At 42.8% G+C, this 13,342-nt stretch overlaps 1 protein-coding gene across 5 annotated transcripts in view; it reads left to right on the forward strand.

The window, feature by feature from the left end:
• Positions 1-13,342, forward strand: part of KIF23 (kinesin family member 23) — a 42,885-nt gene that overhangs the window by 6,554 nt on the left and 22,989 nt on the right. For all 5 annotated transcript variants that reach the window (XM_036306049.1, XM_036306016.1, XM_036306036.1 and 2 more), the window contains exons 4-5: positions 12,647-12,752; positions 13,194-13,330. In XM_036306049.1, coding sequence (XP_036161942.1) covers positions 12,647-12,752; positions 13,194-13,330 — 243 coding nt within the window. The remainder of the gene's footprint in view (positions 1-12,646; positions 12,753-13,193; positions 13,331-13,342) is intronic.

Raw genomic sequence — 13,342 nt, forward strand, 5'->3', positions numbered from 1 at the left:
TGGAAGGAGTTTTTAAAAATAATTGAGACACAGTCCTTGCCTTTTTGGAGTTTATAGCTTGGTTAAGGGCACAGATGGTAAACAAGTAACACTCAAACAGATAAAAGGTGTGCTAAAAGAGATGACTGAGAATGCACAAGAAAGGATCAATTCAGGCTGGTTTATACTTTCAAGTTGCCATTCACTCTTTTGTGCACATTACTCCCGTGAAATTGTTCATCAAAAGCCCATCAGTGACACACCTCTTTGTCCTCATTATAATCTATTTCTCAGGAGTGCCCTCTTTCCTGAAACTCTCCTGTTCCCCCTGCAACTTTCCATGTTCTGTATCTCTTGGCCACTCTTTGCGGGCTCCTCCTCTTCAAACCTCTAAATACCAGGTTGGACTAAACGCGGGGCTCTCTTCTCTATGTGTACTTTTCTATGACTGTAAATGTTGATTATGTAGTAACTAGAGGCCCAGTGCATGAAAATTCATGCACTGGAAGGGGTGTCCCTCGGCCCAGCCTGCCCCCACTCACAATCCGGTAGCCCTCAGGGGCAGGAGGCGACCCAGCAATCAGGGGAAGGCAACACCCCATCACACCTCTGCTGCTGCCACTGCCAGCAGCGCAAGCCTCAGCCGGCCCTGGGCAGCTGGGCAGCTGCCATCTGAAGCTTGCCTGTGCCTCGGGCCAGCCCTGGGCAGCTGTGGGAGGCTGAGGGGACTGGGGAACTCTGGAGGCAGGTGCATGGGCGGGCCCAGCCTTGCCATGTACCTGCCGCCCCGGTGGGACTGAGTGGACTGGGCACCATCATCTTGTGGCAGTGGGCACTGCCATCTTGGGGGGGAGGGGGCAGTCAATTAGCATATTCCCTCCTTATTGGCTGTGGGCGCCACCATCTTTGAGGGCAGGGAAGTCAATTAGCATATCCCAGGGGTGGGCAAACTTTTTGACTCGAGGGCCACAATGGGTTCTTAAACTGGACCGGAGGGCCGGAACAAAAGCATGGATGGAGTGTTGTGTGAACTAATATAAATTCAAAGTAAACATCATTACATAAAAGGGTACGGTCTTTTTTTTCAATAGTTTTATTCATTTCAAATGGGCCGCATCCGGCCCATGGGCCGTAGTTTGCCCACGGCTGGCATATCCCCTCCTTATTGGCTGTGGGCACCACCATCTTTGAGGGCAGGGCAGTCAATTAGCATATTGCCTCTTTATTAGATAGGATAATTCTGAAATTTTTATCTCCAACCTAAATCTTTTCTCTGGCTCTAAACTTGAACATCCACTGCTTGGATGTCACACAGGCATCTCAAATTTAAGATGTCCAACTCTTGATATTTTTCCCTCCCTCTAAATCACTTTCTCCCTTATCTTCTCAATAAATGGTGCCACCATTATCTGTCTGTTTGCTCAAGCCAGAAACCTTGTTCCTACTTTCTCTGATTCCCCCTCATATCCTATTTATCAGTAAGTCCTACCACTTCTCCAGTGTATATCTTGAACTCATCTTTTCTATTTCCACTGCCACCACCCTCGTATGAGCCCTGTTATTAATCATGGAGATCAGTGCTTCTCAAACTCTGGTGAAGGAGCAGCTTTTTGAAATTAATTGTGACTGATACATTTATGCAGTTTTGCCACTTGAAACTAACCATGTCAGGGAGCAGAGAACCTGTTTATCTGTTTAGTAAGATAATCACATTAATCACATCCTGTTGCAGCCATGCCAAATGGCTACAAAAGTTTCTAAACATTTCCTCTCAATTTCTGCAGTTATCTCCTAGACTGGAAACAAGCATTTCTCAGAGAGGCACTGGTTTGCTGACCTTACTCTGAGTAACATTGACAAGACTGTGCTAAAGCTCAACTGGACTGCCTGCTTCTACTCCAAATCTTCTCTAATCCATTTTCCACAGAGTAGCCAGATGATCTTTTAAAGCATGTCAGACCTCACCATTTTTATGTTTCAGACCTTCTAAGAAAGCTTTTAAATAGGCAAAATCCTACTTAATCTGCTCCTGTCTATCTGGCCACCTCATCTCTTAGTACTCCTCCAATCCTGGATTCCTTAGATAAACCAGAATTCTGCCTGGACTTTTCCTTTGCTCTTATCATGGAAGGCTCCTCATCTTGTTTCAACTTAAATATCACCTCCTCAGAGAGTTTACCCAGACTACCTCAGAAGTAACACTGCTCCCCCTAGTCACCTGATCTTGCAGTCACTTTGATAGCATTTACCACAATCTGTAGGTTTATCTACTTGTTTATTGTCTCTTTCCCCTGGTGTAAGGTAAGCATCAAGGGCTGTTACATCTTCTCTGTCTTGTTTGCCAAACAATAAATATGGATTAATCATGAATGAATGGTCCAGGGAGGCTTCATGGAGGAGTAGATCTTTGAGGATATAAAATAGTTGAAAACGAACTTACTGAATTTTACTTATTAGAGTTAATTTCAAGTGTGTGTAATTAGTACTAAAGGTTTGGTGGAGATTAAAAGTTCTGTCTTGTGACACAGAAGGCAACATTGAATAATGGAAAGAGTGCTTTGATGCTAATTAGCTCTGTGGATTTAGGGCAAGTTCCTCCTTTGAGTCTCATTTTTCTTCACTGGGAAAGGAGGGATTTGTTCATGAGGACTTGGAGTCATCTGGGAGGTCATCTGACTACCCTGCCAGCACCATCCTGTATGTATCCTTTCCATTCTAAGATTGTTTGTTCTTTTTATGAATTCTAGAGCTGTTTCACAGGAGTGGAAGAAAAGCTTCCACAAAAGTGAGAGTTGCCCGGGCTGAAGTAGGTGTGTGATCTTTAACAAGTTATAAAATGAGCAAAATAATTATTAGTACTTACATCAGAGGTTGTAAGAATGAAATGATTCATTACCATGCTAAGGTAGTGCTTGGGACATGGTCAGCGCTAAGTGTCAGCTGCTGCTGCTGCTGCTGCTGCTGCTGCTGCTGCTGCTGCTGCTGCTATTGTTAAATTTGAGTACTAATCTATGTCTCCTTTTGGGGGACAAAATTGCTAATTTTAAAAACAAGGGTCATGAACTGCCAATGTGGCTCAGTAAATTGAGTGTTGATGTGTGAACCAAGAGGACACTGGTTAGATTCCTGGTCAGGGCACATGCCGGGTTGCAGGCGTGATTCCCAGTAGGAGGCATGTAGGAGGCAGCCAGTTGGTGATGTTTCTCTCTCATCGATGCTTCTATATCTCTATCTCTCTTTGTTCCCTTCTCTCTAAAATCTATAAAAACATTTTCTTAAAAAACATAAGGGTCATGAGATTGGTATCTGAGCAGGTTTAGTTTAAGGTAAAGGTAGTAAAACAGAAAAATGGGGAGCCATTTGCCAAGGCTGTAATCCATAATAAATTGTAATAAATACTCATGCACCAAATAACTCAGCACTGACATTTCATGAAGCAAAAACTGCAAGAAATTAAGGAAACCTGCAGAAACAATTGCAATATCTACAATCCAATAAAACTAAAAAATAATAAAAATAGAAATAGAACTCTAGCCCCTGAACAATTAGGACATTTTAATTTACATAATTTATACCCCAATCTCCAATGCAATTTTTTTATTTTATGCTGAATTTACCCCCAGACCATAAGTTTTTGTCTCTTCAGTTTCTTCTGGGATATCTTTTTCTTTTTTTAATTTTATTTTATTGTTTAAGGTATTACAGATAGTAGTACATATGTCTCCTTTTTTTTCTCATTGACCTCCCCCGGCCTCCCCTACTCCCCAGTGTCTTGCGTCTGTTGGTTGTGCTTATATGCATGCACACAAGTCCTTTGGTTGATCTCTTATTCCCCCCAACCCACCCCTACCTTCCCGCTGTAGTTTGACAGTCTGTTCGATGCTTCTTTGCCTCTATTTTTGTTCAACAGTTTATAATGTTCTTTATATTCTACAAATGAGTGAGATCATGTGGTATTTACTTTTCTCTGACTGGCTTATTTCACTTAGCATAATGCTTTCCAGTTCCATCCATACTGTTGCAAATGGTAAGAATTCCTTTCTTTTTTACAGCAGCGTGGTATTCCATTCCATAGATGTACCACAGTTTTCTAATCCATTCATCTGCTGATGGGCATTTAGGCTGTTTCTAAATCTTAGCTATTGTAAATTGTGCTGCTGTGAACATATAGGGGTGCATATATCCTTTCTGATTGGTGTTTCTGTTTTCTTGGGATATATTCCTAGAAGTGGTATTCCTGGGTCAAATGGTATTTCCATTTTAAATTTTTTGAGGAAACGCCATACTGTTTTCCACAGTGGCTGCACCAGTTTGCATTCCCACCAGCAGTGCATGAGTGTTCCCTTTTCTCCACATCCTCTCCACACTTGTCATTTGTTGATTTGTTGATGATAGCCATTCTGACAGGTGTGAGATGGTACCTCATTGTTGTTTTGATTTGTATCTCTCAGATGATTAGTGACTTTGAGCATGTTTTCATATGTCCCTTGACTTTCTGAATGTACTCTTTCAAAAAGTGTCTATTTAGGTCCTTTGCCCATTTTTTGATTGGATTGTTTGTTTTCCTTTTGTTAAGTTGTATGAGTTCCCTATAAATGTTGGAGATTAAACCCTTACCAGAGATAACATTGGCAAATATGTTCTCCCAGGAAGTGGGCTTTCTTGTTGTTTTGCTGATGCTTTCTTTTGCTGTGCAGAAGCTTTTTATTTTGATGTAGTCCCATTTGTTTATTTTCTCTTTGAGCTGTATCAGTAAAGATATTGCTATGACAGATGTCTGCTATTTTGCTGCCTGTGGCTTCTTCTAAGATTTTTATGGTTTCCCATCTTAGGTTTAAGTCCTTTATCCATGTTGAGTTTATTTTTGTGAATAGTATAAGTTGGTGGTCTAGTTTCAGTATCTGTCCAGTTTTCCCAATACCATTTATTGAAGAGACTGTCTTGTTTCCATTGTATGCTCTTGACTCCTTTGTCAAATATTAATTGAGCATACTGGCGTATGTCGATTTCTGGGTTCTCCTTTCTGTTCTACTGGTCTATATGTCTGTTCTTTGTGCCAGTACCAGGCAGTTTTGAGAACAGCGGCTTTGTAGTATAGCTAGATATTTGGTATTGTGATCCCGCCAACATTGTTCTTCTTTCTCAAGATTGCTGCAGCTATTCGGGGTCTTTTTTTATTCCAGACGAATTTTTGGAGAATTTGTTCTAGGTCTTTGAAGTATGCCGTTGGTATTTTAATAGGGATTGCGTTGAATTTATAGATTGCTTTGGGTAGTATGGACATTTTAATGATGTTGATTGTATCAATCCATGAACATGGTATATTCTTCCATTTGTTCATGTTTTCCTCTATCTCTTTTTTTAGCGTCCTGAAATTTTCTGAGTACAGGTCCTTTGTCTCCTTGGTTAAGTTTATTCCTAGGTATCTTAATTTTTTTGTTGCAATGGTAAATGGGATTGCTTTTTTCATTTCTCTTTCTGTGAGTTCAGTATTGGTGTATAGAAAAGCCATAGACTTCTGGGTGTTAATTTTGTATCCTGCTACATTGCCAAATTCATTTATTAAGTCTAGTAGTTTTTTGATGGAGTCTTTAGGGTTTTCTATGTACAATATCATGTCATCTGCGAATAAGGACAGTTTTACTTCTTTTCCAATTTGGATGCCTTTTATTTCTTCTTGTCTGATCACAATGGCTAGTACTTTCAATACTTTGTTGAAGAGGAGTGGGCATCCCTGTCTTGTTCCCGTTCTTGAGGGAAATAGTTTTAGTTTTTGCCCATTGAGTATGATGTTGGCTGTGGGTTTGTCATATATGGCTTTTATTATGTTGAGGTATGATCCTTCTATTCCCAGCTTACTGAGAGTTTTTATTAAGAAAGGGTGTTGGATTTTGTCAAATGCTTTTTCTGCATCGATGGATATGATTATATGGTTTTTATCTCTCAATTTGTTTATGTGGTATATCACATTTATTGATTTGTGGATATTGTACCACCCTTGCATCCCCGGAATAAATCCCACTTGGTCATGGTGTATGATCTTTCTAATGTAATGGTGGATTCGATTTGCTAGAATTTTGTTGAGGATTTTGGCGCCTATGTTTATGAGGTATATTGGCCTGTAATTCTCTTTCTCTGTATTGTCTTTATCTGGTTTTGGGATTAGCATAATGCTGGCTTTGTAGAAAGAACTTAGAAGTGTTCCTTCCTCTTGAATTTTTTGGAATAGTCTGAGGAAGATAGGTTTTATTTCTTTGAATGTTTGATAAAACTCCCTTGTGAAGCTGTCTGGTCCGGGGCTTTTGTTTGTTGGAAGTTTTTTTGATTATTGCTTCAATTTCCTCCATAATTATTGGCCCATTCAGATTTTTTTATTCCTCTGGTTGAGTTTTGGAATGTTGTATTTTTCTAGGAATACTAGTATGTGCATTTCCTCCAGGTTGTCTAGTTTGTTGGAGTAGAGTTGCCCATAGTATTTTTTAACAATTATTTGTATTTCTGTGGGGTCTGTTGTTATTTCGCCTCTATCATTTCTGATTTTGTTTATTTGGGTCCTCTCTCTTTGCTTCTTAGTGAGCCTGGCTAGCGGTTCATCAATCTTGTTTATCCTTTCAAAGAACCAGCACTTGGTTTCATTGATTTTTTGTATTGTTTTTTTTTGGTCTCTATGTCATTTATTTCTGCTCTGATCTTTATTATTTCCTTCCTTCTGCTCACTCTGGGCTTTTTTTTTGTTGCTCTCTAATTTTTCAAGTTGCAGAGTTAGATGGTCTATTACCAGTTTTTCTTGTTTTTTGAGGTAGGCCTGTAATGCTATGAACTTCCCTCTCAGGATTGCTTTCACTGTGTCCCAAAGATTTTGGATTTTTGTGTTTTCATTATCGTTTTTATTTCTTCTTTGATCTCTTTGGCAACCCACTCATTGTTTAATAGTATGCTAGTCAGCCTTCAAGTGTTTCAATTTTTGTGATTGTTTATTCTGTAGTTGATTTCTAATTTTATGCCTTTGTGATCTGAGAAGATGTTTGATATGATTTCAATCCTCTTGAATTTGGAGAGACTTTGCCTGTGTCCCAATATATGGTCTATCTTTGAAAATGTCCCATGTGCGCTTGAGAAGAATGTATATTCTGTAGTTTGGGGGTGGAATGTTCTAAAGATGTCAATTAAGTCCATCTGATCTACAGTAGGTCCTCGGGTTACGTCCGAGATTCATTCCTACGGCATGATGTAACATGATTTTCGCCATAAGTCCGAATCCACCTACATAAGCACCTTCGTCACTCACATGGAGCACATACACAGCAGTAATGAAGTGAAACAGTAAAAAAAAAATTAAAAGAAAGATAACAATTCCTGACCTTTACTTGTGGTAAATAAATTATAAGAAACATAAAACATATGTACATACATCGAACTTTTTTTAAATATATAAATACTGTAAATGGGAGATGGTGATGTAACCACAAAATGATGTACGTTGAGTCCGACGTAACCCGAGGACTGCCTGTAGTGAGTCATTTAGGATTGATGTTTCTTTGCTAATTTTTTTCTAGAGCAGCAGTTCTCAACCTGTGGGTCGCGACCCCTTTGGGGGTCAAACGACCCTGTCACAGGGGTCGCCTAAGACCATTGGAAAACACACATAAAATTACATATTGTTTTTGTGGTTAATCACTATGCTTTAAGTATGTTCAATTTGTAACAATGAAATTGGGGGTCACTACAACATGAGGAACTGTATTAAAGGGTCACAGCATTAGGAAGGTTGAGAACCACTGGTCTAGAGGATTTATCCAGTGATGTTAATGGGGTATTAAAGTCTCCTACTATGATTGTGTTGCTGTCAATCTCTCCCCTGATATCTTCCAGAAGTTTCTTTATGTATTTGGGTGCTCCTGCATCAGATGCATAAATGTTTACCAGAGTTATATCCTCTTGTTGTATCGATCCCTTTAGAATTATGAAGTGGCCTTTCTTGTCTCTTGTTATGGTCTTCACTTTGAGGTCTATTTTGTAAGATATAAGTATTGCTACCCCAGCTTTTTTTTCATTTCCATTTGCCTGATAGATATTTTTCTGTCCCTTCACTTTCAGTCTGTGTGAGTCCCTTATTCTGAGGTGGGTCTCCTATAGACAGCATGTATATGGGTCATGTTTTCTTATCCATTCAGTCACTCGATTTCTTTTGATTGGAGCATTTAATCCATTTATGTTTAATGTTATTATTGACTAGAGGCCCGGTGCACAAAAATTTGTGCACTCAGGGGGGAGGGGGGTCCCTCAGCCCGGCCTGTGCCCTCTCGCAGTCTGGGACCCCTCGGGAGATAATGACCTGCTGGCTTAGGCCTGCTCCCGGGTGGCAGAGGGCAGGCCCAGTCCCTAGGTGCAGCCCCTGGTCGGGCTCAGAGCAGGGCCGATTGGGGTGTTGGGGCGCCGCCCCCTGTCATGCACAGAGCAGGGCGGATCGGGAGGTTGCGATGCCACCCCCAGTCACGCTCAGGGTAGGGCCGATTAGGGGCTTGGGGCACCGCCCCCTGTCACACTCAAGGCAGGGTTGATGGGGAGGTTGCGGCGCCGCACCCTGTCACACACAGAGCAGGGCCGATCAGGGGGTTGAGGCGCCGCACCCTATCACACACAGAGCCGCAGGGCGATCAGAGGTTGGGGAGCTCCCCCGTATCAGGCACAGAGCAGGGCTGATCAGGAGGTTGGGGCGCCTTCCCCTGTCACAAACAGAGCAGGGCGGATAGGGAGGTTGTGGCCCCGCCCCCTGTCACACACAGAGCTGCAGGGCGATCAGGGGGTTTGGGCGCTGCCCCCTGTCACGCTGATCCCGGTGCCGGAGGCCTCTCGCCTCCACTGATCCCGGTGCTGGGAGGCATATTACCCTTTTCCTATATAGGGTAGAGGCCTGGTGCATGGGTGGGGCTGGCTGGTTTGTCCTGAAGGGTGTCCTGGATCAGGGTGGGGGTTCCCACTGGGGTGCCTGGCCAGCCTGGGTGAGGGGATGATGGCTGTTTGCAGCTGGTCACACACCATTCAGGGTGGGGGTCCCCACTGGGGTGCTTGTTCAGCCTGGGTGAGGGGATGATGGCTGTTTGCAGCTGGTCACACACCCTTCAGGGTGGGGGTCCCCACTGGGGTGCCTGGCCAGCCTGGGTGAGGGGCTGAGGGCTGTTTTCAGGCTGGCGGGTGACAGAAGCTCCCAACCGCTCCTTTTTTTCTTTTTTTCTTTTTAATTCTGGGCCAGCTTTAGCTCTGAGGCTCCAGCTCTTAGGCCTCCGCTGCTGAAAGTAGGTATCTGGTTTGTTTCGGTTCGAAACAATGTATAACTACAGCTCTGAGATCCCAGCTTGCTGAAAGCTGGTTTTGGGGGGTTTTTTTAGCTTCTATATTTGTTAAAATGTTTCAAACTGCAGGCTCAGAGGCTTTCAAGGCAGGCGGGGAGCGTTGGTTTCCTCCGTCACTGAAGCAAGCAAGCCTTATGTTAGTTTCAAGCTGCCTGGCTGCCGGCCGCCATCTTGGCTGACAGTTAATTTGCATATCGCCCTGATTAGCCAATGGGAAGGGTAGCGGTTGTACGCCAATTACCATGTTTCTCTTTTATTAGATAGGATAGGTACTTGTTTGTAGCCATTTCTGTACTTTATGCCTTTGTTCCTTTCTATTTCTTCTTTTTACAGAAATGCATTCCCTTTAGCATTTCTTGCATTGCTGGTTTGGTAGTGATAAACTCCCTTAGCCTTTTTTTTTTTGTCTTCGAAGCTCCTGCTTTCCCCTTCAATTTTGATTGATAGTCTTGCTGGATAGAGTATTCTAACTCACTAATTTGGTCCTCTGCTTCTTCTAGTCTACTGTTGAAACCTTCCATGATGTTTTTGATTATAGCTATATCACCTTTGATTTCTTCCTGATTTTTGCATAGGTTGTTGATTTTTCTCGTCCATCCGGTGTATGAACTCTACGACCATTATGCTGAATTCTTTTTCTGTCATGTTGCATGCCTCTGTTTCACTTATTTCTTTTCTTGGCAATGCCTCTTTTTCTTTCCTCTGGGGATTGTTTTGTTGTCTCCCCATTCTAACTATCACCAGAAGGTTCAAATGCTGAGTTGCGGAGGCCTGGACCATGTGCAGTGGGAGCTTCATGCCACTTGGGTGTCATTGAAGAGCTCCGACACCAAGACGTATGACTCCCATGGGTTGGTGGGAGCCATGCTCGCCCAGGATCAGAGTCACCAGTGCTCAGTGCGGCCTCGTGCGTGCACCTAGAATCAGGGCCCCCGCCTGCGCCACGCTGAAAAAAGAGACCCCACTGGCATGTGCCTAAAATCAGAGTCCCCTAACGCATGCCAAGAGTCAGAGTCCCCCTGTGCCCGTGTCGAGAATCAAGTATCAGAGTCTCTGTTGCTTGGTGCGGCCTCGCGCCGAGAATCGGTCTCTGTATGCGCATGCGCCAAGAATTGGAGTCACTGGCTCTTAGTGTGCATGCACTGGGAATCAGGGATCCCAGGCGTGTGCGATGAGAAACAGAGTCAAGTCACTAGTGCTCAGTGCTTCCTCTCACGCAGAGAATCGGGGTCCCTGGTCTGCTTGGGGGACCGGGTTGCACAGCCACCCTGTGTTAGCAGGAGGTCCACTCTTGCGCTGTGGGAGACAGACTTCCTTGTGCGCTTGCCCAGAATCAAAGTCAGGTGGCACTGCCACCCTTTGTGGGCGTGGGTTCTGGTCACATGATTGCGTGCTGCGTGAAGCAGATTCCCAGTGTCTGCGCGCCCAGGCTCAAATTCAGGTAGCAGAGCTGCCCTGTGTGGGCAGAAGGCTTGCTTGCGTGGGGCGGTCTAGCAGTTCCTATGGTACTACAGCAAACCTGCAGGGAGGGGGATGGGCTCACAGAAATCTGCAGCCAGGATGTCTGGATTCTTGGTGTCTGTGGGTCTGCAGCTGTGGTCGCAGGTCTTTGTTCCTAGTGGCTGTACCATCCCGGTTTGCATCTGAGACCAGAATCTAGGATTCTAGTCCCAAGCAGTTCTGTTTCTCAAGATGGTTTGGTCTCTGTGCCTGCGCTGGCCACCCCCGGAGTGTCCATGGTGGTAGCGGGGTTTCACCATCTAAGACTGCCCAGTTTGGCAGCCCCTTGGAAGACCTGCAGCATCTAACTGTCCCTAGCTCGCTCACATACACACCACACGTCCACACACTCCTCTATCGCTCCCTCACTCTCTCACACACTCTCCCTCCCCACCTTCTTGCTGGTCACCATCTTTTCTCTCCAGAGAATTGGGATATCTTTTTCTTCTGTGCAACCTTCTCCTCTGGTTTAGGAACAATCTCCTCTTTTTCATTCAGGATCATCTCAATGTGGCAGGGAGAGCTCATGTGGGTTAATCCGCCCATGAGCTCTTAAGTTCTGCACCGCATCTTGGGAGCTTTGTTCACCTAGATGTGCTCATTGACCAGAGAATCTAAATCTAAATTCTTAAGTTCAGCATTGCTCTCTGCATTTTTAAGATGTGCAGCAAAAATTCAGCACTCTTTGGGCCACCAACCCTGTATCTAGTCCCACTGTTTCTCCTGGGCACACCTACCAACACCACCATTGTAACGACAGAATGGCACACTACTTCTGTAAAGTGACATCCTTCAGATACTTGGTGTCTTTTCGAATATGCATACCCTTAATGGCTTGCACAGTTTCACAGGTATTCTTAAAGTGAACATGAAGATTTGAGCCTCTTGATTTGTGTGATTTTGTGGGGTTTTCTGGGTCAAGTGAAAAGCAAACTATTTTCAGAGGTCACCTCCAGCCACTTTGGGGATCCAATCTAATTTTCCAAGTATAAGTTTGGTAATATTTTTGGCAATATGGTTATACTTTATAATAATTAATTTTTGAAAGAGATTTGATAATTGAATCAAAGATCACAATTAATTTAAAATTTATTTTATATAAAAACTCATGGGTTTTTATATACAGTTTATATTTACAGTTCACTGCTGGCTTTTTTTAAAAAAAAAGTACATCAAAATACTTAGCTCTATGCTGTTATGCCATTTAAAATTACACCTTTATGAGAGAAAATAGAAAGTGGTAAAATGAGGTAATAAATATGTGAGGATTTTTGTATAGTGACTGAATCATTTTAATACCTTTTGATCTTCTTGGTCATTTAATTAAAACAAAGTCAGCCTTAGTCTGTGAAGCATTAGTGGGTTTAAGATTTTTCTACATTCTCTTCAGTAGTTATAAATGTAAATATTTAACATTTATAATTGGTATACTTAGGTAGGTCATGACTTTTTCTAAAAAAATTGTTGATTTTTAGAAAGAGAGGAAGGGAGAGAAAGAGAGAGAGAAACATTGATTGGCTGCTTCCTGTGTGCCTTCTACCAGGGATCTAGCCCAAAACCCAGGCATGTGCCCTGACCGGGAATTGAACTGGTAACCTTTCGATGCATGGGATGATGCCTAATCAAAAGAGCCTCACCAGCCAGGGCAGGATTTCTTTTCAGGGTTCCAGGTTTAAAAACCATTTGTACTTTTTCTTTGTGCATCCAGATCTTAGATGTTCATAAAGAAACATCTGAATGGGTTTAAATATGTATATCTAACCTAGATATAGTGGAATTCATTTATGTACTTTTATTTTTTTCCTTCTCCACAGACTCAGTATTCATTTAAACAAGTATTTGGCATTCATACCACCCAGAAGGAGCTCTTTGATGTTGTGGCTAATCCCTTGGTAGATGACCTCATTCATGGCAAAAATGGTATGATTCTTGGAGTTTTGTTGGATTTTCCTTTTTCTCCCCCTCTGATAAAACTTTTTTTGATATTTGTATATTTGATTTATGTTTGGCCTTGGATTCAGATTCGGTAGGTGGTGTTAAACCTGCTTTTTTGAGCTGGTTATTCTTATTTATTTATTTTTACTTTTTTTAGAGAGGAAGGGGGAGGGATAGAAAGATAGAAACATCAATGAGAGAGAAACATCACTGATTGGCTGTCTCATGCACGACCCCTATTGAGGATCGGGCATGGCCCTGATCGGGAATCTAACCAGTAACCTCTTGGTTCATGGGTTGACACTCAAGCACTGAGCCACACTGGTCGGGCGCTGAGCTGGTTAATTTTAAGTGTTTTTTAATACAATGAGTACTACAAGTGGAGGACTTTTGTGATATAACCCAGTGTGACATGCTCTGTTGCAGGTCTCCTTTTCACATATGGTGTGACGGGAAGTGGGAAGACTCACACCATGACTGGTTCCCCAGGGGAAGGAGGGCTACTTCCTCGTTGTCTGGACATGATCTTTAACAGTGTAGGGTCCTTTCAGGCTAAAAGATATGTAAGTACAATT

Source organism: Myotis myotis, unplaced genomic scaffold (genome assembly GCF_014108235.1).
Source record: "Myotis myotis isolate mMyoMyo1 unplaced genomic scaffold, mMyoMyo1.p scaffold_m19_p_1, whole genome shotgun sequence".
Taxonomy (NCBI): domain Eukaryota; kingdom Metazoa; phylum Chordata; class Mammalia; order Chiroptera; family Vespertilionidae; genus Myotis; species Myotis myotis.